The sequence below is a fragment of the Cheilinus undulatus genome, linkage group 12 (genome assembly GCF_018320785.1).
Source record: "Cheilinus undulatus linkage group 12, ASM1832078v1, whole genome shotgun sequence".
Classification (NCBI taxonomy): Eukaryota; Metazoa; Chordata; class Actinopteri; order Labriformes; family Labridae; genus Cheilinus; species Cheilinus undulatus.
In genome coordinates, this window is record NC_054876.1 from 19,674,657 (window position 1) to 19,698,404 (window position 23,748).

Here is a 23,748-nt window from a genome sequence, read left to right on the forward strand (position 1 = left end):
TGCCTCTAAGTGTCGGCATGCACGGGTTAAAATGATTAGTGTTACAGTATTTGTTTCACAGAGACAAGGACAAAAATGTCATTAAGTTGTAGTGGCTGAGTGTCAGCCAATCAGAGTTTCAGAAACGGGCTCACTGTTAATTGTGGTGGGCGTTGCCTCTGCACGTGCAGGTAGACTAGCACTGAAAATGAGCACGCGGAGCTACAAGAAGAAACACTGATTGTATATCATTACAGATACTGAGCTGAACAGCTTTATTATGCTGATTGATGTAGTTTGTTGTTTTAAATACATACAACTGTACTGTACGGTTTTTGTACGGAGAACGCTGACATTATTCTGCACTTGTGTCTCTACACCTCACTCAGAGAGTAAATTAAACATTTTTATTGTTTATTATTGAGTTAAGTGTGACTCTTGAACCCTTCAGTTTGATCCGAACTTCACAATTTGTGGATTTGGACTGCTACAAGAGAAGTAAAATCCGTCATTGACGGAAAAATGAGAAACACTTCTTCTTCTTGTCACTAATAATATACCCTGTCATCAATTTCTCTGTTTCACCCCCACTTAGCAATAAAGACAACATCGCCCCCAGCTGGTCAGAGGTGGTAATTTCCACAATGAAGCTGCCAAAAGGCTGATCATTGTCCTCATATTTAATCTACGTTTTCTTATTTAACCTCATTAGATTAGAGGTTTTTTGTTTTTTGTTTTTTTTGGAATGCATTTTAGTTGCCCTCACTTGTATGGGATAAGCAGAGCCTGATAAGTTTTATAGGTCAACCTTGTCCTCAAAGAGGATTTTGTTTGAGCAAAAAATGATGTCTACAAATCTCCTGAAGGTCCTGTTTCTGCAGAAAATACAGCGCTGGATCAGAGCAGATGCTTTAGCTGAGTGTCAGCAAGGTGGTCAGTTGTTGGAGGTCTTCAGTTGGTCAGAAATGGTGCCAGTCACAGAGAGGGATGGGAGAGTCATTTAGATGATGGAAGACGAGGACTGATTAAGGCCAAATATCAACAACATTCACACAAAAAAATCTGAATTTCTTGGAAATTTCATTTCCAAAATCCACACAGACCCCCAAAACTGCTGACTGATTAATCTAAAAAAATCTGTAAAAAATTCACAAACACATTTTTAAAGCACTCCATAAGAAGTATGCCAATGTTTGTGCATGTTCACTTTAACATAAAGCCTGAACATTTAGATTTTTTAAAAAAATTCTCAAAAATTCCACATACATTTCGGAATAATTTTCAGACAAATTTCCTCTAAAATTTCTTAGCAAATTACAAATAAATTACAAATAAATTCCCCAAAGTTTACTCCAAAACATCCAAAGAAATTCACTGAAATTTCCATATTCTTGAAAATTTCAAAGGACAATCCCCCCCAAATCCCAATCAAATTCCCCAAATTTACAAAGGGAATTTGCAAATTTTAATAAAAATGCCTACAAAGTTCAAAGCAAATTTCTTTTAAAATTCAAATCAAATTCCCACAAAATTTAAAAATGAATTTCCCAAATTTTCCTGAAAATTCAGAGCAAATTTACCCCAAAATTTCCAATGAAAAATTAAAAAATATTGTGACCTGTTCCCAAATTTCCAAGAAGTACTTTGACAATTTCCAAGCAAATTCTCAAAAAAATATATTTCAAAAAAACTCAAATTTACATGAAAATTTCAAGCAAATTACTTAAACCTCAATGGGCCTTCTGGACAAGAAATTCTCACTGCAGAAATTAGAACTACGTTGTAGGAAAGGCCAAATGTAATGTCCTCATATGTACATGTGGGGTCATAAGAGGTTAAAGCTGATCCAAATCCACCTTGTAAACATAAGACACGATTCTGTGTCAAACTAGCCCGCAGCGTGCAGGCAGTTTACACACTTCAGCTCAATAAGCCACAGAAAAAAAAAACAAAGGACAGACAAAACCATTTTATAATATATGTATTTAAATCAAACACAATTTAAATATATTATAGATTAAGTACACATACATGTCAGAAAACATTAGTGGTACATAGTACCAAGAGTCTTTTCTGGTTTTATTTCCACGTCTTGGTAAGGCTCAAAACAAATTTAAAAAAAGATTTATTTCACTGAGCACACTTTCCAGTTTAACAGTCAGCTCACCACTGACGGTTGTTTCAGTGATGCATTAAAAAAAATCAGCGATCACCATAAAAAAAGACTAACATTAATATATGGGGTAAACCAGAAATCTACATATATATATTTATACTGTATATTTATAGAACATTTACGACATGGAGTCTGGAGTTTTCCAACACAATCGGAGCACTTAAGTTCTTTAAGGGAGTAATTCTTCTTCTATGCACAGTAAGGTGCCAGTGCCAGGAGGTCATAGAGGAGGTCAGCCTGTCCAAGAACCGAATCAGCTCTTCTTCTGCGCCACTGTCACACTTCCAGTCATCTACAGTACGTATAATGTTCAAGGTAGTAGAGCACAAGCCAGCGAGCAGAAGACTCAACTACTCCAGGCAGGCTGAGGGGAGCGTTTGCAAAAAAACTGTACATTTGCGAGGCCTAAAGCGGCTGACCTTAAAGAGAGGGCTTCATCTAAAAACAAGGAATGGTTTTAAAAGGTGTGGGGAGGGGTGTCATGACAGAGTCAGGGTCATTCAGCCTTCGTCACACCCTCCATTAGTCCGACATGAGAATCACATGTTTCAGACAGCATGGCTGAAGCGAAGCAGTGACGGTCCTGACTGATGATGCTTCCTCTTACTTCAGGATGAATGCTTCCTTCATCAGGAGAAACCTCCTCCAGCTGATTCAGAGCGTCAGGCTATGCTTTATTTTATACAGACACAAAATAAAGCAAAGCACCTGTACCTTTATAGTGTTAGAGAGTTGGAAGATTGGAAGAATGATGGACTTCAACTTTCCCAGTATCCCATGCGTGAACAATCACTCATCTCTCACTCAGACATTCTTTCACACACATGGTGCTTGGGGAGGTGATAAAAAGTCTTGTTCATTTTGCAGTTCATTGCGGGGTGAACTCTGTGAACAGCCAGCGTCTGTAGGGAGTGACCATCCTTTGGTTTCTCAGTGGGGTCATAACTGTAGAAACAGAGAAAGAAAACACTTAGAGGAGAAATCAGCCCTGCACTCCACAATTTTACTAAAGAATGAATCAGTCAGCGTAAACAAAACTGTCTGATCTCTAGAGAGTTTGTGCATCATAAAAACTGCAGTGCACTTTCATCGGCTTTCAGACAATAGACTCATCTTTACCCTATTAATGCCATGCTATTACTGCCCTTGTCATTAGATGCTTAAAACAATAAGGCCAATTTGCTTGGAAAAGAGTGTTTCGACAAAGTCAAGTTATTTTCCAGCTGTCACTTTCACTCAGTAATAGATGAAAAATTCACCCACAGACTGGCATTGCTGTGGTTGCACTGCAAAAGGACAGCAAAAATACAATCTTCTAGTTGATTTGTTTGATTCCATCAAAGTAAAAACTTGCTCTCCAATACATAAAATTGATGTTATGGTACCCGCAGCAACATTAAAACCGCCCCGCTCCTGCAAGATCTGTGTCAAGTTCTGTGGGACCCATGGGATCCCACTCCCAATGCAGCCCTCTACAGCAGACTCATCATCAGCCCGTCGTACTTCTTTAGTGTGTGTGTTTGAGAGCAAAGGCCATGTCCTCTTCGGCATTATGAGCATACATGTTATACACGGGAACTGATGTACTGGGCTGGGGGGGGGGGTTAAACTAAAGCAAAAGGTGTAAACACTTAGTATTTAATAGAAATTTGTACGTATTTATGATTTTTCATGGCACCAATTTCGAACCAGTGCACCCAAGAAGTCGTGTGGCATGAAAATCGACATAAAAAGACAGACAGAGGGGCACACAGACACGCCACCAGTTATAGTTGTAAGATTAGTTAATTATAATAGTAATACTTTGCGGTCAAATAAATTATCTGAGTGCAGTCCTGTTTGGTTGTTAACAGGTTTAAATGTGTGGATAGTTTGTTTGGTCTATTCATTTTACTGTAGATGTCTTGGGCTGCCTGTTGTCTGTTCGATCGCTGACTAGGCTAATATTATACTGAAGACATTATTATCTCAGCGTGGACAAGAGACAAAAAGTTGTATGACAAGGAAAACTTCACTTCTTACTGTTAAGTGTCATGAAGAGGACAGAGTTTTTGCTCCTCTGTTTCATCAGCCTTAAAACTGTCTTACATTATGATTGGTCAGATGTGTACCTGTTAGAAGCAAAACTTTTGAAAAATTGATAAACGATCTGGTTTGCAAAGTCCTTTAGTTTATTACTATAATAAAAAACACTAATTCTAAAATTCTTGTGGGTTGATTTCTCATACTGAAGAAACTGGTCAAGTTAAATCCTGTTTCTAACTGTTTCAAACATCCCTGTTCAGGACAGAGAGTGAGCTTTCATACCTTTGTTGATTTGGCGGGGCTGTCGTGGTTCGACTGCTGGACGACGTCATTGACGATCATCTTTGCGATCTGCCATGCCATCTCCTCCTGAGCCTTTATGGTAAGAGTCAGAGCACAAACATTAACTTTAGCTCACCACAGCCTTTAATAAATCATACAACATGGACTGGTGTCACAGGGTGCATGTGAATACATGCCACTGAGAGCCTTCCCGTCTGTCTCAGCGCTCTGAATAATTTATGAATATTTTAACATCGTGTGGCCTCACCTCGTCTGAGTTTCCTTGGACCCACTTCTTCATGGCTTGAGAAAACATGGAGCCTAAATAAAAGGAGAGAGAAATGGCTGAGTGAGACAAAGAGACTCCACTAGAGAGCACAAATATTGAACTAATCAGAACAAATAATCTGCTGCAAACTGCAGACTAATGGGACCCTCACAGGGAGAGTTAATCCTGAAATATGTAAGCAGTTAGTGCTTTATTAGACACTGCTGCTGAGATGTGAATAATACTTCACCAGCTGGCAGTTAACAGCATTAAAGCTGACATTTAGACTGCAAATTTCACTGCAAAAACGGCTGGTACTTTATTCTAATAAAAGAGAAAGCCCTCCATGACATGATAAATAAAGAATTTGTATAATGTTTGATCTAAAGAGTGGTGGAGGCTGTTTTTCTCACAGGAGGAGGTTATTGTTATTTAATATTTCAGAAGGCTATGAGCCGTGAGGAGAGCTGGAGCAGCTGCTAGATGAGGTTTATATTCATAGGCACAGAGATGTATTTCATCACAGAAAAGAGGAATACGATAAAATATGACTGACTGAGGGTACAAACTAAAAGAGAGTAACAAGACAGAGAGAGATGATCAAGAAGAAAAGAGGAGTGGTAGAGTATCATACCTTTGGATTTCTTGACGTCCGGCTCTGGCTCGGCCTCCCTGATAAACTGACCCAACTCGTTCACCTTTCCGAACGTCATCCTTCTGAGCAGACAGAAGAGGGTGAAGACAGCAGATAGAGAGCAGTACAAAACTGAGCTAAATGTTAACATAACAATCAAACACTGTCCCATTAATGTCTGTGTTCTTTCATTAACAGCAAACATGAGGGTTGTGTTATTGGGGGAATACAAGTGGGGGGAGGTTGACAGAGTAGAACTTAATCTTTCAATAACACCACCACGCCAAGTGATTTTTGTGTTATTTTAAACATGCTCGTGAAAATTTTACAAGGTAGTCAATAAAAGCAGAGAAGATGCATACATGAAATCCTAGCTATGGCAAATCAAAGAAAAAAGCAGACGAACATAAGAGAAAACATCATGGGAACTAGATGATAAAGATCATTGGGGCACACTCTTATGCTTAAGAAAGACATAGAGCCCAGACAGAGCTTCAAAATTTCTCTATTTAGTTTGTGGGTTGGCTGAAATTTTTATTTCATTAACCAGTCCCTCTTAAATGTGTGAATTATATAAATATCCATGATTCAAGCTGTCAACTCTTCTGTCCATAATATATTTGTATTAAAAGAATCACATCCTCGATGCTTTCAGACTGGTAGTTTAAAAGACACATATTTAACTTTGGTTGTTTTTAAGGTTTTAAATGGACTAGCACCAGTGTATCTTGACCACCTGCACTACCAAACCCCAGCTCAACCACTCAGTCAGCAAACCAGCTGCTCCTAGATTTCCCAATATCAAAACTCAAAAACTGTAGGGATCTATTTTTTTTTTAAAGAAGGGATTTTAAGCCTTTGTAGTGGCTGCTCCCAAATAATGGAACAATCTCTCTATCTGTATAAGATTTGCCCAGTATGTCAACATTTTTGAATCCCTAGTCTGTCTCTTTCCACTACTTCTATCTTACTACATTTTATATTGAACATATAGTCTTTTACATGTTCTTTGTAATTAAACTTGACTTGGTACAAAAACATTATCAATGTATTTGTGCAATTTAAACACTGTGCAAGAGTTTACTAGCAATTTTTGGTGGATTCTTTCTCAATTGTCCCATAAAATAGGTGTTTTTTTTACTTAAGTGTTGTTACTTTTTTTATACTATGGATGATGAAAATAACAGACGCCCCTTATAAAGGCATATATGGTTCTTTAGTTTGGTAACAATGAACTCTCATAGATTCTGCTCATCAGATCGTTTCAGCTTGTTAAGAATACAAAACATCAATCTCACCCAGCATACGGCCGCTGGTACAGAGACTCAGGGTCCAAGCTGGCAACGTCCACCGTGATTGCCTCGTCGAAGTTTTTCAGGATCTTGATCGCTGCTTTTTTGGTCCCTTGCTGTGAAGAAGAAACCATGAACAAATGCTGGAACCATTACAGGTGCGTCTTTTCCTTTGCAGACAACAAAACAACAAGGACGCCCTCAACCTTTAGCATTAACAGAAATATCTGTTATCTGAGACGTGTAAATGTCAGCAGACAGAGGAGCATGCCCTCTGGGTCTGAATATTAGGGTTGAAGTTTAAAGGTGGGGTCACCTGAGTCTGAGAGCTCTCGCTGGCATTTGAACTTGACCGGTCATTGTCCGCCTGCCCGCCCTGACCCAAAGTGCTGACATTCACAAACTCGTCCGCCCGCACAGAGTTGATGAGGTCACTCAGGTATTTGTAGTAAAGGTTGCTAGACAGGAAGCCAGGCATGTAGACCTGAAGAACGAAAACAACAGCGAAGTCTATGAGTTAATAATGAGCTCTGAGATATTCTTTTAGGTACATAATACACAGGTCTGTTATTGACCTTTAAGTGCTACCAACAATGTTCAGCTTTCATTTGATCAAATATTAAACCACACGTCAGTGGTGTACAGGGAGAATATTTAGTGACTTCCAACACAATATCTCTAGACAGATCCAAGAGATTTACTTTGTTTTCCCTTATGAAAGAGCATGGCAGAGTATGAGAGAGGAGTCATATTGTCGATGAAAAATTCTCGTGTGAGAGTCTGACCTTCTCCATGGTGGTCCAGGCCTGTCTGAGTGGAGTGGTGAAACAGTTGGGGAGCGGCCCTCCCTCTCGGCAGATGTTCGACTCTATCTCCATCCGCACAGAGTCACCAAAGCCCAAAGGATTTGTGGCCTGGAGTGAGAAATACCTGGAGAGGATACAGAGGTATTAACAACTCAATTTTTATGAAGGCATCGATGCTAAGAGTTAAAGAAATAACCAGAAATAATAAAACAATAAACAAATCAGGAAACCACACATTTTATTAACTAAAATAATTGTCTCTTAAAATGAGAGGGAAGTGCTGCAATACCCTGTAACAACAGCCTCTTGTCAGAGGAAAGCTTCAAACAGGGATGTTAAAGAAGTAGGTCGAGAAACAGGGTTACCTTACAGCAAGCTGCCATATGAATCCTATTACTATAGATAAGTGGAGCTCATACATACATCCACACAGGCTAGAGGGGAGTGATCTAGGCTAAAATAAACCTGTCAAAGTATACAAGGAAATAAATGGTTAAAAAGGGGAAAGTTGTCAGTGAAATAACTTGAATGGTTGGACAGACTTTCACAATAAAATTACATGACCACTGTTTAAAATACTGTAAAATAAATTTTAATGTTTCTATAGATTACAGCCTGTATTTTTAGTATTGTTTTACAAACAGAAACCCATATGCTTTTCCTGGAAACGCTGAGTATAAAAAAATATGATTACTCTGAAACTACATTTAAACTTTTATCCATGAAAGTTTCATATTTACCTGCAGTTTTTTCCCTATAGTTGAGATGTGTGATAATGCACACCTTTGTTCAATTGGAACAATTTTATTTTGTTTGTTTTTTTTTAGATTTTTATTTTAGGGCTTTCCCTTTAACTGAAAAATTCAATGGATAGATTATTCAGGAGAGAAGGTGGTGAATAACGTCAGTGAGAGGAGTCACAGGTCACACTTGTACTTGGTCGACTGATTATGGTGGTTTTCCACTATGTGGTGCTGACCCAGCTCGTCTCAGCTTTATTTGGTTGTTTTGTTTTTCTATTAGAGAATGTACCTGGTACTTATTTTTTGTTATCACCTCTTGCAAGGTTCCAAGCAAGTTCAGCCAATACTAAAATGTGAAGTCAAGACACCGCAGACCAGTGAGATGCCAGAGATAATTGTCACCAGGAGTGTCAAAAGTGTCCCATGCAAGAATCAAACCCCTCTCAGCGTGCAGCTGTATGATTCTCCAAACTCTCCTGTACTTTTCAACAGTATTTTGTCTCGCTGCTTGAAACCATCTCTGGAACAAAACTTGTCTTCTTCCTTGTGACAAAAAGCCACAGACCGAGAACCAGATACACTATCCTTTTGATGTACTGCATTGTTTTTGTGTTGGACGTCACTGCAGGTAGGCACCACCACAACTATGACAACCTGCCTACCCCATGAAGGAAGTAAAGTGCATTTTCTAATGGAAAACAAATGGCCTAGTTCCAAAACTGGGAAGAACTGAGCTGAGCTGAGCTGGTGTTGCATATAAAAACACACTATTAGAGGGCTATATCCTCCATATATGGGGAGCAACTTAACCACTAGAACATCAACATCCCAATCAAGCAGATCTGCATTTACTGTTTGCAAGAAAAAAACAAGGCACAATATCGCAGAAAATATGTGATGTCAGGAAAGTTGTACTTCTGGGCTTTCATTTTCAGTTTAAAGTGTTTTTATGTAAAGAGGTGGAGTTAATAACAAGCAATGCCATCAGAGTAATTATAAACTTTAATATGAAATAGTATCCACAGTGATATTCCTGAACAACAATGAAAAATCAGATTTCAAAATATAGCTAAATAAGTCACTGGAATAATTATGCAGCTATGTGTGAATCTTTTGCTTTTGTACAGATGACTAACTACTTTGAATATGTGATACAGATTAAAATTACAAAAGGCTGCCTTTGCTGCTGAAGCACAGTGAAGCTGCAACTTCCTCGTTGTCTGATATGGTCTATCTGACGGAAAAGCTGTGTTTTATAATCACAGGAGCAAATTGACTATGGTTTGTTTTATTCATACAAGACCACAGGGGATATATTGAGTTGTTCTTTCCACTTATCATCACAAAGTCAGTTCATGTCTTTTTGAACTATGGTGATGCAAATAAGTTTGAAAGAGCAGAGCTTTTCAGTATCCAGTCAAGAATTAAAAACAGTTGTTTTTTTAAACAGGGGGGATCAAAAAGTCCTGAACAGCTGGAGCAATATGATTCATAAACAATAACATGTTCTTTCTCTACTGTTTATGTTCACTCCCATACAATTTAAAGATCTGTTCTGAAGCTAAATGGACTTAAGGATACAAAATAAAAACAAATTCCAAGTATAAAATCACTTAATCTCTACTAAATCTTAATGAGTGGGAAAGGAGACTGAAGAGAAGCTCAATGAACACGTACTTGTCGTAAAGGATCATGGCATCATTTTGAGCCTCCTGGCCATCATACTGGCCTTTTTTAGCTGCAAGCTGGTTCTGGAAGTTGTCAGCTGCCAGCCAGAACTGCAGTACATTCATGGCCTCCTCCTTTTCCATGTACTGCAAGAGAGGAGACAGAGAACAAAATGCAAAGAAAAAATATTTCATATCAGGATCTATTACAGACTGTAGAATACAAAATGCTTACTCTTTTACACTCTGTTTTCAGTGTGGATGGAGTTACCAGTCATTTCAGAGACATAACTATGGGTCAAGGTTCCTACAAAGTTTCATTTTTATTTCTCCAAATGTTCCCAGGCATCTGTAAGACTTTCTTTACAAGAAAATATCTGAACAAGTAGCTGCAAGTATACTATGTAGGAACAATTTTTGAATAAGAACATTTATTTCCTAAGTGACTATAGGCCTATGTATTTACTCTTTCCACTGAAACAACAGTAAGTACATTTTAAGATAATCCATCTACTTGTCTACATACTGCATAACTCATTTATGTTAAACAAGTTTTGAAGTGGTTAAAAAGGTTTGATTAATGCTTTATACAAATGCAATTGCAAGTAAATCATAATACTGTCAGTGCAGCAGTCTGAAACCAATGATAATTCCACGCTCTTACTCACTGCAGAATTTAATTCCATACAATTTCATACCAAATACGTGCCTAGATAGATGATTGGATTGAAGAAAAAAAACATCCTTGGGACCATTTTACATCACTTTTTTTTCCAGAGATAAACACACTTTTAGAGCCAGTTTTGTGGTAGCAGCAAGAGTGTACAAGTATGTAATATGAATCAGCAGGGTTTAAAGCACTGCAGTAAAAATGTGTCTTTAATGATGTACCTTAAATAAATGATGTTTTTTGGAGCCACTGAGCTCACTCACCTCAGAGAAGTAGAAGAGAGCTGACTCACAGAACAAGATGTCAGCCAGAAACACAGAGCCACTCGTCAACACTTCAATCTGGTATTTACAGAAATGATGGCTCCGCAGGAACTCTGTAAAGTGCCTGAAACCAAAGAGCGAGTGGGACATAAACACAGCTGCTGCTACTGAGGAAGATGAGGTGATGAAACGTCAAAGGACAGTCGCTATATTTTAATCCAAGAGTCAGGCAGCAATGCTTCCATGTGATGGTTTAATCCTTTAGAAAATGAATAAACAGGCACTCACTGTTGCTCTAAGATGCTGCAGACCACCGATTGAGCAATGACAAAGCAGTTTGGGTCCACCATGCCGTCCTCTCCACAGATCTTGGCTGCAGAGGAAACACGGGAACATTATCACACTTAAGGCCATCAATCAGATTGACCAAAAAAAAAAAAACACAGAAAAGTAGAAAAGTATGGAGTCGGATTTTTAAATGGTGTCTGTATCTTACCAACAATGTCGTTTCTGATCTGCTCTGTGATGGGGATCGGCCTCACAGCATCTGGAGAAATGTACCTGGTGAAGATGGTGACTGCATCTGTCTCTATACCTGAAAATCCCAGAGATGGAGATGATCATCTAGTGTTTTTATCCATGAAAGGATATTTTAGGGTGTAGTTTCCTAAAGAAAAACTGACATAACTAAAAATCAAAAGCCAAATAGGTTGTCAAAACATGTTCCTGTCAGTAATAGTTCTTGAGTTATCTACTCCTAAAGCCTTGAAATGAGGGTGAAAAGGGAGGGCATCTCATCATCATACATTAAATATAGCATTCAGTAGATGATGAAGTCGAGCATCAAATCAAAAGGGTAAATGTTGTGCAGATAGTGCCTTTCTTAACACAAATTTCCACTCGAGAACTATCCCTATCCCAAATCAGCAAGACACTGCTGTTTCTGATAGCACAATTAAAAAACTTAACACTAAAAGAATGCATCAGAGTTTCTGTAAAGAGTTTCTAACAGATTGAATCAATATTGATTAATTTTGTGAAATACAAGGGCAAAAAGGGATCAGCAGCAAAAAGACCAAGTGCTTGAGAAGCAACTGCTGCAGGGTATTTGTCGAAGAAAGTGATTAACAGCTGATTTAATGCTTAAAAAAAAAAAAGAAAGGAAAAATAAAACACAATGACATTCACGTATGGTGGTTCATACATGCACCCCATGTATGAAGGCCACAGTCCTCTTGACCATACTGGGTTTGAATCCTGGCCATTTGTGGCTTGTCTTCTTCTCTCTCCTCCCAATAAAATCACTCTCTTACGTCTGATTACTAATGACATAAAATGCCCCAAAAATATACAGAGCAAAACATTTTAACACAGCTTTCCCAAACATCCTAGTTTTATTTTTGAATGCTAACATTATTTTACTTAGCACAGACACAAAATTATTTCACAAAAACCTAAAACCACCAGGGTCAGAATTTTTACCCCCCTTTAGAACTGACCTTTTTGTTGAGCCATAGCACAAACCACTGTTGAGCAATGATGTGCTTTAACATTGTAATGCTCAAAGCTTTTAAAATCAAGTCAAAACTGAGGGTTATCTTCCAAATAACACACAATATAAAAACTTCAGTAAGGGTTTGAGCTGTCACCGAGAAAGCATCAGAGAAAAAGCAAAATAAATCAGTTTAGCTTCACATGATATGTCCTTGAGATCTTTTAATGTGTCCCGTGTTCTTATCAAGTTTGGGTTAATAATGGCCAAATTTCTCATGGACTCCTCTGATTTTGGGATTTTTGTCTGCCTTTTTTTGTTCCTTTCTTTGTTTTATGTATGCCTTGCTTATTGTTAAAGCACTTTGTAAACCATTGCTTTTAGAAGTGCTGGACAAATGGAGTTATAATTACTAGCAAAGATAAATTAGTACTTACAAAGCTCTTCTAACTTCCAAAAATAAAGTAGTTTAAAAAACATCCTTTTATGATTATTTTTGTTGCTGATTAAATAACATGATGTACTGGCCATAAGTCAAACAAAACAAAACAAAAAACCATCTGAATTTCAAATGGATTGAGCAGCTAATTAGGTATAGACATAAAAAAAACATAAAAGACAAAATGGCTTATACTCACTCTTCATGAGTTTGTCAGAGAGGGCCCTCAGAGTGCTGTTTGCCTGCGCTTTGAAGGGAGTCCCTGTCCTGGAGGGGGTCTGTCTGCTTGGGGTATCTGCTCTCGGAGTGCCAGGTCTGAGGCCTGAGTCTGTGGTGGGGGAGTCCTGCTGTTCTGACTGCATTGCTGATCGTTCTCTGCTGCTGTCCCGGGACAGGGCGTTGGGTGTATTTTCATTAAGTCCTGGGAGCTCCGAGCCGTCCGGAGAGGCTGGGACAGGCTCAGCCAGCGTGCTTTGTTTGACAGAGTTCAGGCTGTGCGCTCGGACCCGGGACCAGCTGGTGGAGCGGAAACTCTCTGCCTCTAACCAGAAGCGGACCAGGTGGTCTGCACTCCGTAGGTCCATGAAATGCATGTAGTGGGGTATCGCCACATTGTCTCGGAGGACTTGGTCTACTGTCTTTGACAGCCGAGAGCGAGTCTCCTGAGGGTGATAGTTCACACTGGAATGACCTGAAACACAAAAAAACACAATAAAACAATCACCTAACAGAGGCAAACAGGGGCTTAAAATATAAAGGCATATCAGTCAGTACATTATCAGATCATATGGGCCAATGACAGATACACCTATATTAAATTATCTTTTCTTATATGTGCCATGCTGAAGCTTTTTTACAGAACAAACGATGCAAAAAACAAGTCTGGAGTTATCTAGACAAGGTGTCATTATGTTATTTGTCTAGCAGAAAGCACTCAATATACAATGTTTACAGTATTGTTGCTTGTCTGTGGATGAGTAATCATCTTCTCTCACTTCACAACTAGTCGTCATTGCAGCTGTTTGGGTCATTCTAGACAAGCACTTTTAAAACTATGAATGGTGTGATCCAAGCAATAAGTATATTATAAAATTTGCAAAAATTCACTAAAAAATGACTCTAATCAGCAGAATCACCTCCTTTTAAACACTTGAATTTTTTTCAGAAGACTTAAGAGTAAATCCCTGCATTGAACCAACAATAAGATTGATCTCTTAAGTCCACATTAACCACTGTAGTGTTTGACTTTAAGTACAGCCTGAGCAGCACAGTTTCTATATTTACAGCTCTGAACTGTCAAACTAGCAGGATGAAAAATATAAATGATAATAATGGTGGCTGCAACATGGAGTGGGAGATAAAGAAAAAAAAGTGGATTTTCTGTTTTCAGCTTTCTTATTTGAGCAGATAATTTGGTCCAGGCTGAGGGCTACCCTGTGAGCTGAATTTAAACTCCAGGATTTTTGTTTTGAAGTCTTTTGATTTTTCTTCTTTCTTTCTCACTGTCTGTAGCTTTCAAATTTGCAATTTCACACATGATTAAACCCAGACAAACTTTTGAGAATAGCACGTCAACAACATCTGTGTTGCCTGGCCATATTGTGTCATTAATGCACACATGAGGTGGTCAGCAGCAAGAGGAGTAACAGGATTTTGAATTGAATATGATTCTAGTAACAATCAAACAATATCAAGACTTGATTTAATACCTCAGCAACAAATCACCCAAAACGGGTAAATTTAGTTATCAGTCTTAATGCTTCAGCATACTAAGACGTTTGGACAATGCTATGCTTCCAACTGTGTGGCAACAGTTTGGGGAAGGCCTGTTTCTATTCCAACATGACTGTGCCCCAGTGCACAAAGCAATGACTATAAAGACATGATTTGATGAGTCTAGTGTGGAAGAACTTGACTGGCTGACACAGAGCCCTGACTTCAACCCCACTGAGCACCTTTGTGATGAACTAGAACAGAGATATCGAGCCAGGCTTCTCGTCCAACATTAGAGTCCAACCTCATAAATGCTCTACAGTATGAATGGGCAACAATTCCCACAGAAACACTCCAAAATCTTTTAGAAAGCCTTCCAAAAGAGTGGAGGCTATTATAGCTGCAAAAGGGAGAGCAACGCAATGTCATAGTATGTGTAATTTGAATACAATGCCATTACAGTCCCTATAGGTGTAATGGTCAGGTGTTTGAATACTTTTGTGCATACAGTGTATGTCTGAATTTGACTGTCGCCTCAGTACCTCAGTACTTTTTGATACCACATGTTCCGCATGTATACAATCTCTGGTATTTCAATGATATATAATACTGAAAAGCTAAAGAACTTTTTAAAAATTGATCGTGGTTTTCCATTTAAGGTAATTAAAAACAAAGAATGCACAAATATAGAGTGCCTAAGGCTCCATTTTTGTTGCAATTAAAAGTACAGCTGATTTCATTTGATTTTGCTAGTATCATATCTCACAACTTAAGGTATGCTATGTAACTACATTTATTTATTTATGTTCAGTTTGTTAGGGACAGATGCAGTATACATAGACAACCTAGAGCAGCCATCATAGTGTTTATAGCGAATGCTAATTTGCAACATCCATGTCTTCACAAGTCTCAAATAAAACCTGTTAGAATAACATTCACCATCCTGAGGGACTGAAAACACATACATTACTAGAAAAAAACAAACAAGATTGTGAGCTGTGATAATGAGTCACAGTGCATCAGCTGTAGTCAGACTAAAGCGTAGGCTAAGGCTTCATGCTGATATGTTTGCCCTTTGAAGACTAAATAATTCTTTAAAAGTTATCACAGAGTCTGCAGAGTGAATCAATCAGCCTTCAGATTTCTTAGGATCAGAGTAAAGGAAAACTTAGTACAAAAACTTGTTGAAATCAGAGCGAATATTGCAAAATCTGTGTCTGCAAAAAGGGCACATCTCATGAGCATACGTTATAAGAGTCAAAGTGCTCCACATCTGTTCAATCTCAATGCAACTTTTAGAGAGACAAAAGAAGTCACATGATCATGTCCAACTTAATTTTTGTCCTCCTTCAACCTCTCACCTGAAAAAAAACAACATTTTTTCAAACTCAGACTAGCCCTGTCTTAAAGTTGAACCGTCATGTCTGCCTACACAGAAACCAGCCTGCTTTGTCTCCACCCTTGCTTCCTCCCTTTTCTTTGAAAACCACAGCCTAGACATGAATTATTACCCCCTGCCTGGTGAGTTTCATTCAGACATTGCTGTCCAGGCTGCAGCACAGGTTCCTCTACCTCCGTCTGACTCACACCAGGTATTTTCCAAAAAAAACACACTGGGCTCTTGAAATTCCCACCACCGCTGTCATTAACACGTGCCACACTGCTTTTTTCACTGCCTCATGTCACGGCAGTCACAGAACATACACAGAATCTTTTTTTAGCAGAGCCTCTGATAAAGAGCGGGAGACATGAGAGAGAAAGGAGAGCATCACACACATGGACTCAAGAATGCTTGGGTGATTGTTGAAGGTATGTTTGCCACTTGCACAACAGTATGTTGTTTAAGTCATGTTAGTGCAGAAGACACACCAAGGCATCCTAAAAATGTTGCACATTATGATGAAAACCAGTCATCCCTGAAAGGTTTAACAAGAGCTCATGAAACTAATTTTATCTGGTTTAATTTCCATTCTCTCACAACAAAAAGATGAAGTGGTCTTTAAGAGATTTATCTGCCAGTTTCTATAAAATATGACTACCTATTATTCTTACCTCTCCATTTGTTATTGCCTAGCTGCTAGTTGTGTTTGCTGGCAATGCAGTTTATGTGATGGTGAGAGGAGGTTTGCCACTGTATTTTGCCAACTGAAGCATGAAAATGAGAAAATAGATATGTCCTAAACCTCGGTGTGTGAGACTTTTCAAAGAGAACTCCAGTGATATTTGTGACAGTCTGACTTAACTCATACAGTGTAAGCACTCAGGTTATGCACGACCATCAGACAGTAGAGTGTGAGTACATAAATTGTGTGTTGGTTTTGTATTGCACACTATTCTTCAAACTGTGTGAGCTTATATTTCATCATAACATTTATAGAGTCAGCTTCAAATCCCCCAGTGTACGCCTGGCTTTACATTCTTTGACTTGCTCCAAATTCTCATGGATTTACCATGTCTGAAATCCTCCAACCTGCTCTGTTTTTGGTGAAGAGGTTCAAATGTTTTTGCTCCTTAATCTTGGTCCAATCTACAGGGTCACCTTAAACTTGAGCGTGTTATTGATTTGAAGATTTTAAGACCAAAATTAAGGATCATTGAGCAGTTTGTGCACATGTTTTTCTGCTGTTGATCTGCTGAATCAATGTTATCTTTGTGGTCTGTTGTTTCTTATACAGTATGTTTGGAACTTCCTGTGCTGCTGCCTTGGCCAGGACTCCATTGTAAGAGACTTTTGTATCTCAACGGGAGCTCTTCCTGGAAAAATAACAGTTCAGTTAAATACTTTCTTAAAATGTTTTGAAGGCGTACCAACTCTTTTGTCCACAGTGCAATATTCTGTGACACGCCGACTTGAGCTGCAAGGATAACTTTACAACCAGTGGATCTGCAAAAACTTAAATAGTATCTGTTTTAATAGAGTGCTTTGTCCTCTTGTTGACAAAACACACTCAAATAGCTGCCTTCAGCTTTGTTTATGTGTAGATATTCTGCTTTTATTTCATTATGAATGATAATAACATGAATACTTTTGGATTTTATGTTGACTGGAAAAAATGAAGTTTACGTTCTAACTTAGGCTCAGCCAAGTTTTAAAGTGCAGTTTTCAACATTATATTTAATGGACAAAACAAACATTACAATAATCTGCAGATTAATGGGTACTTTGGTTTACCTTTTTTTCTCTGCTCCACTGTTTTGTGTTTGCTGTTGCAACCACTTTAACTATAACCACATTAGGACAAGTAGAAAAGAAAGACACTACCTCTGGACCTTTTTAAATATAGGAAAAGGCTCCTCCTAACATTTCATAAACAAGATTAGATGTGTTTTGGAATAAACACTGAAACTATAGGTTTAATTGTCTGGTTCCATCCCATATGTTATTCCAAGGGCTATCTGCATTTATGCCCTGAGGTCCATAATTAATGGATTTAAAAAAAAAAAAAACATTATCAATTGCATGATTTGTTGTCCTTTCAGTTAACTTTGGTTAAGCCACTGCAACTCCTCCCTGCAACCACAGTGATGTAAAATAAGTCCACCACTGCTCCTTAATTCTCATTTCACTTTACAAAAACTCACAAACAGCTCAGTAGACAAGTCTACAGTCATCTGCACCTTGCTTTATCAAACATTTACATTCTTTATAGTTCTTATTTCCATTTTCAATCCATAACAAGATCCTTTTCTGTGACTCACATCTTAACCTTTGATCTACCTGAAGTTTCCCACCGACTTTTCAAAGAAACTCAAAGATTGATTAATCCATTGAAAGCACTAGTTTTATGTTAAACACAGAGAAACATGAACATAAAGACTCCTTACCGAGATCTCCAAAGTGTGCCGCCTCCATGTGGCTTGGCTGCTTCTTGAGGATGGCAGTGCGTCCGCGGGCGAACGAGTCCATGTTGGCCGAGATGGCATTGATGGCCACATGACTGGGCCCGGCTGCTTCCTGGATTGCATGGTGGTTCCTCAGGCCGAGAGAGGGAGAGTTAGGGCTGGCTGGGGCTGGAGGCGAACAGAAAACGGTGGTTATGAAAGAAAAAAAATACAATGATATCTAGGCTGAGAGCGGCCTGAATTAAGTATGACATCACTGTGACTTGTTTGAAAAGGTCTTTATAGTGCAGGTTTTTGAAAGAGCTCACAGTTTGTGGGCTGAGGCCTTTGGGGGGGGGGTGAGATATTTGAGCAGACAGACTGCTCTGTGTTTGACTCTGAGCTGAATGTGTTTGGCTAATTAGCCTGAGGTCAAAATGTTGGTTTTTGTGACAACACTATTGGCCTGATTTGACAAAAAAGACCCAACGTTAGAAAAGCAAAACTCTCAATCACTTCCTGCAAAGGTCAATCTCAGCTCTAAAAGCACCCAGATGTGAAAACATTGATCCTGTTTTTAAAAATGCCTTGGGAGAACAATGAAGTTTAAGTTCTAACCACACTTCAGAGAGTTTCATAACTTTCTCAGAGTCGACGATGAACTCACCTCTATTGGCTTTAGCATCAGTCACTCTCTCTGGTTCTTTGCTTTTGGCTGCAGGGAAGAAGATGAGAGGAGAGTTGTAACTAGAGAAGCATACAACAGTCAGATTCATAAAACAGGGTGAGACCAACTCACAAAACTGTCAAAGGAGTCATCACCACTAAGAGTGTGAGGTTAAGAGATGGTGTTGTGTCACCAGAAAGACTGGAATGCACTGTCTAATTACATAATGGCATACTGTAGTAAAGTAATACACCCATGACACAACACAAACAAATCATTTACTGCATGCCTGCTTGCCAGCTGCTACTCACACATGAGGAAATAAAAAAGAAGCTGATGTTGGTACATGAAAGCCCCCTCAGTCCCACTCACTACATATCAAGCAGTACTGAGAGAGCTTTCATGCTGAACAAGTCCTTGTTATTTCTGTGACCTTGGCAGTCTATTAGCTCTGGTGGGTTCCAGCAAGTTTAAGAAAGATTCTGACTCCTCTCTGAAGCTGTCAAATAAAAGATGAAATGTGTAACCTGCAGTGGAACGAGAGCACAGAGGGGGACAAGCTTTCAGCAGAGTGACTCAACATTCAGATCTGCAAATCAAGCTGTTGCTGCATAAAAGGATCAGGCTAAGTATGCGTTTAAGGCACTTCAGTGACAAATGGGACAGAAGATGCTCTTTGAGGAGACATTTTAGACAACGCTGTGAATTAACAGCTGAGAGACATCATTGGCCAGCTGTCTGTTACTAGAAAAATCTTTTACAATCCATTTAAAATACTCTGCTGTACAAAGCTAAACAATGTACAATAACACAGAATTTTGATCTCAATACATTTTTAACAGAACAATGAACTGATGATACCATGATACCAATGATACTAGAACTTCAATCTTTAATATGATAATAGTGAAAATCAGTTGAGATCAGTATCTGTTCCAATATCACAGTATAAAAATAAAAGTCATAGTCACCCATTTTTAAGAACTGTATTGTTTGAGATATCAAAAAGCGCAAGCACACTTTCTTAATTGATCAATAACAGATTTACATTGCGTCTTGGGCATTCAGATACCAAGTGATTTCATTTTTGTACGTCTAAACTGTGCATCAATAATATGTCTTCAGTGATGACTTGATATTGGATCAAACTTTCCCCCTTCTAATGCAAACAGCAGCCTGTACATCATTTCAGTGGCTCTCTTACTGGGGCTTGGTATCCCTGTGTCTGGTGTGAGGTGGCAGCCAGTGGCAAGTGGCAGCCAATAAGAATCAACGGGGCAGACTAGCAACAAGGGATGAGGCTATAAGTCCTTTTTTCCAGGTGTTCTCTCTCACTGTGTCATGGACATGCTTTTAAAGGGCCCAGTGATATATTATTTAGCAATTAAACTATGTGGGTGAAGGCTAAAATGGAATAAAAACTCAATTCAAGGTGACAACTTATGAGGGAGTCACGGTGTGTTGTTCACAGATAACTTGGTTCTAAGAGCTGGCTCCTTTTGAGAACAACAGGACCCTGCTCCCATTTAAGGGATGTTTTTTCCATTATTATTGTTATTTTAAAGATATGAAAAAGTTAAAATGGTACTAATTGGAGTCACTTGGGAACAGAAAGGCCTGCTTTTACTACTGAGCTGAGCCACATAATCTGGATCTCTAAAGAGTTCTTAGTCTCATCACTCCAAGCAAGGCTGGAGTAAAATAAATAATGCCACGCTTTTTGTTTACTATAGGCATACCACATTACTGGCATTATTAATGCCTGCCATTGCATGTTGCATCTGCGCAACCAAACCAGATTTGATAACAGCATCTCAGACCACCTCTGCATCCAGTCAGAGCTAGAGGGTATCAAACTGTTTTCAGTACACATTTGAGGTACACCCACACAAATTAAGGATTACCACTTGGTATCCTAATGCCCAAAACAGATATAAATACCTGTAGACCGATGCCAGAAAGTATTAATGAGTAGTGGAATCATTTTGACAGCCTTTGCTGCAATAGATCTGTTCTTGCAATTTAAAAAATACTACATTCATATAACTGGAGGTGCAAATTAAACTTCTGGTCATTGAAATATTAATTCAATCACACTTGTAGTGTTCTATGTAGATAATATAGAAAATGTAACAGTACAAGAACAGATGAGAAGAAATTCTGTGCAGGCCTGACAAGAGTATAACAAACTTAACGGAAGGACAAGAGAACAAAACTGATAAATGAAAATGCAGTTTGTAAGTAATCAGAGGTATGCCAATGACCCCAGAATGAACAGTGCACACAAACCTAAAGACCAAAGAATTACAGTGTTAATTCGTCGTAAATGGATGATACTATTCCTCCACAACTTTCACCCATACTTTAACACCATTTACTCCAGTGAGTATTCTGACTTCCTGTTAATCATGGGTGTTGTCCTGCTGTGGACCATTATCACTGCACTCTCTCTCTTATATTTCCTCTTTTGAAGGACCTGCTGTGTCAGCAGTTTTGACCATTGTGAAGAAACACTAATACCACCAAGAAAGATGAGCAACAGTGTGCAGTGTTGACAGTGGATTTACTGCACTGATTTCCAGAGTAAATACATCTTCCTCCCCTGCAGTTTTCACTTTTACAGCTTTGATTTCAGTTGAAAATTGTTCCACAATCACTTCCTCTCCAGTATGTGCTTCACATCTGTCAACTTTCTATCAAAGCAAAGAGATACACTTGTTTGAACTAACCATACTCCATGAAAAGACCTCCCGTTATCTGGCTATAGTAGCTCAGCAAGAACATGCAGTACGTTGTGTGTAGTTTTTAAATTTTTAAATATACTTGTTAAAATACATCAGTGATGAATCAAACCCTACCTTTGTGTAATTATTACAACTTTTCAGGGCTTTTAGTGCTATACATCAAGGATCTGGACCTCATTATAGGTTTCTATATGGACTGCAATAGATGATGTATTCATTCACATTTGAGATTCACATCAGGTCCATTCTAATTAAACTGAAACAGACATATTTTCCCTTATGTGGCAAATTTAGAGCAATTTTAAGTACTTTGAGGGATCCGACTTTAGGTGTAACTGGCTGTAGATGGTTTTAATATTGATGTGTGTTTTATATATATTTACAATTAGTGCTAACTGTACTCCTGCTCAACTGCTTATTAACACATATATCTATCCAGCCAACCACATGGCAGAATTTAGGCATGTAGACATAGTCAAGACGATCTGCTGGAGTTCAAACTGAGCATCATAAAAACAAAGAAAGGGGATTTAAGTGACTTTAAATGTGCCTTGGCAAAACAGCAATATTTCAGCCTTCCTTACATAGTTTCAAGCACAACTGAATATCATAGTAACAGAAAGTGAAGTAAGAAGCTATGAGTATTACAGGTCTGAGATTATCTTTAGCCAGTTGTAAATGTGAAACTTGAGAATGAGCATTACAATGTGGCACCACCAGCCTACATCTAGTTGCTCTGAATAAAGTACATAAAAATATTAAGCTGATTAGCCAGGTCTTTTTCCTAAACCATTCTTTTACTTGTTAGCTTAAGCTCTGAGGGCTTAGCCTGAAATGATGCCTGGTAATTTTGTGGTTTATGACTGATACTGTTGAAAGTCAAGATCCAATTCGATCAGCTCCTTTACTGCTACTTAAAGTTTCTGTGATTATGATGTGATTAACTGATTATGAAACAGACTGAACTAAAGCGTATGATACTTAAGGGGTTAACAAAGTAAACTAGACACTCAGGAGGAAGAATGAGTGATTTTATATAGTTATGATTAATGCTAAAACACGTTACTGAAATGTTCATGTAGAGAAAAGCTAAGAAATGATAAGTATTTTGTCCACAGGAGCCTCCAAAACTGACATTACCAACAATTTCCTCACAGAAGCCTTAGCAGAAGATGATGCTGCATGTTATAACACCTGCTAATGTTATGTACATGTTGTTAAACATTTTTAGTGGACCAACTGCTCTTATTTTTTATCGTGCGAGTTGTAACTTTACTATCCATTGATAACCTGTTGTGCTGCAGTCAAAGACTGCTGAAGCAGAGCTAGCTAGCTGTCATCGTACAGCTTCCCTCTTGAGGTCCAGTGATGGCTACCGCAGATAAACGAGGCTAATAGGGTTGTTAAACGGTAATGGGTACTTTATGATTCATATTTAGCTACGCATAAGTGTTTAAGCAGTACAATCTGTCAGCTCCGTGCCACCCTAACAGGCTAACACCAGGTTAGATAACAGAGGGAGGATAGAGAGGCCAGCGCTAAGCTAACTAAACATGTTAACATTATAGCTTTGAGCGGCTGACTGATTCATTTAACACCACACCGCTTAGTTAATTTGCCTGCGGTCAGTCTCCGCCACATTATTTCTGTGTTATCAGGGTACTCTCTCTCCTCTCAGCCGGGTCCTCAGAGCAGTTAGGAGCCGTTGACGTTGCACCCTCAGAGGTAGCTTCTTCCTCACCTTTCCTCTTGAAAAACGACATGACGGGTTTGACTCTCTGGACGTTTCCTCAGCTCACTGACTCCGTCCCGTTTATCCGCGGCTCCCTTCATTCAAATGCATCTGTTCCGTACACTCCTGAGGTGGAAACGGGTTATAATCGCTGCCCCGGTGAGCGCTGTCAAATTACATTTTTCTACAAACCCAAACCCAGCACCGCAGCCATATTGTCAATAAACGTCCCACTTCCGGGCTGGTGCGGCAGCAGCATTGTGGGAAATGTTGTATTACCTGTCATAGCCAGCAGAGGAAGCTGTTTCTGCAAAAAACAATGAAGCACTATCTT

General features: G+C 38.8%; 1 protein-coding gene across 2 annotated transcripts; it reads right to left on the minus strand.

Moving 5' to 3' along the window:
• Positions 1-1,945: 1,945 nt before the first annotated feature.
• Positions 1,946-23,646, minus strand: akap10 (A kinase (PRKA) anchor protein 10). 2 transcript variants are annotated; one of them, XM_041802043.1, is made up of 15 exons: positions 23,424-23,646; positions 18,939-18,986; positions 18,275-18,460; positions 12,936-13,427; positions 11,302-11,400; positions 11,094-11,178; positions 10,806-10,929; positions 9,883-10,019; positions 7,442-7,586; positions 6,973-7,140; positions 6,663-6,772; positions 5,365-5,444; positions 4,731-4,783; positions 4,463-4,555; positions 1,946-3,100 (listed from the first exon to the last, which is right to left on the minus strand). In XM_041802043.1, the coding sequence occupies exons 1-15, from the start codon at positions 23,443-23,445 to the stop codon at positions 3,095-3,097; spliced, it is 1,848 nt and encodes a 615-aa protein (XP_041657977.1). In that variant the 5' UTR covers positions 23,446-23,646; the 3' UTR covers positions 1,946-3,094. The 2 variants fall into 2 exon arrangements, with proteins under 2 accessions (XP_041657977.1, XP_041657976.1); XM_041802042.1 differs by having other exon boundaries at positions 5,365-5,447.
• Between the last annotated feature and the right edge of the window lie 102 nt (positions 23,647-23,748).

What these genes read in the sequence shown, in the direction of transcription:
- akap10 (XM_041802042.1), bottom strand. Translation starts at nt 23,445, where the DNA reads ATGTCGTTTTTCAAGAGGAAAG. An exon ending in GGCACACTTTGGAGATCTCG is followed by an intron (nt 13,428 to 18,274) that starts GTAAGGAGTCTT and finishes TTTGTGTTTCAG; the next exon opens with GTCATTCCAGTGTGAACTAT. An exon ending in CTCTGACAAACTCATGAAGA is followed by an intron (nt 11,401 to 12,935) that starts GTGAGTATAAGC and finishes TGGGATTTTCAG; the next exon opens with GTATAGAGACAGATGCAGTC.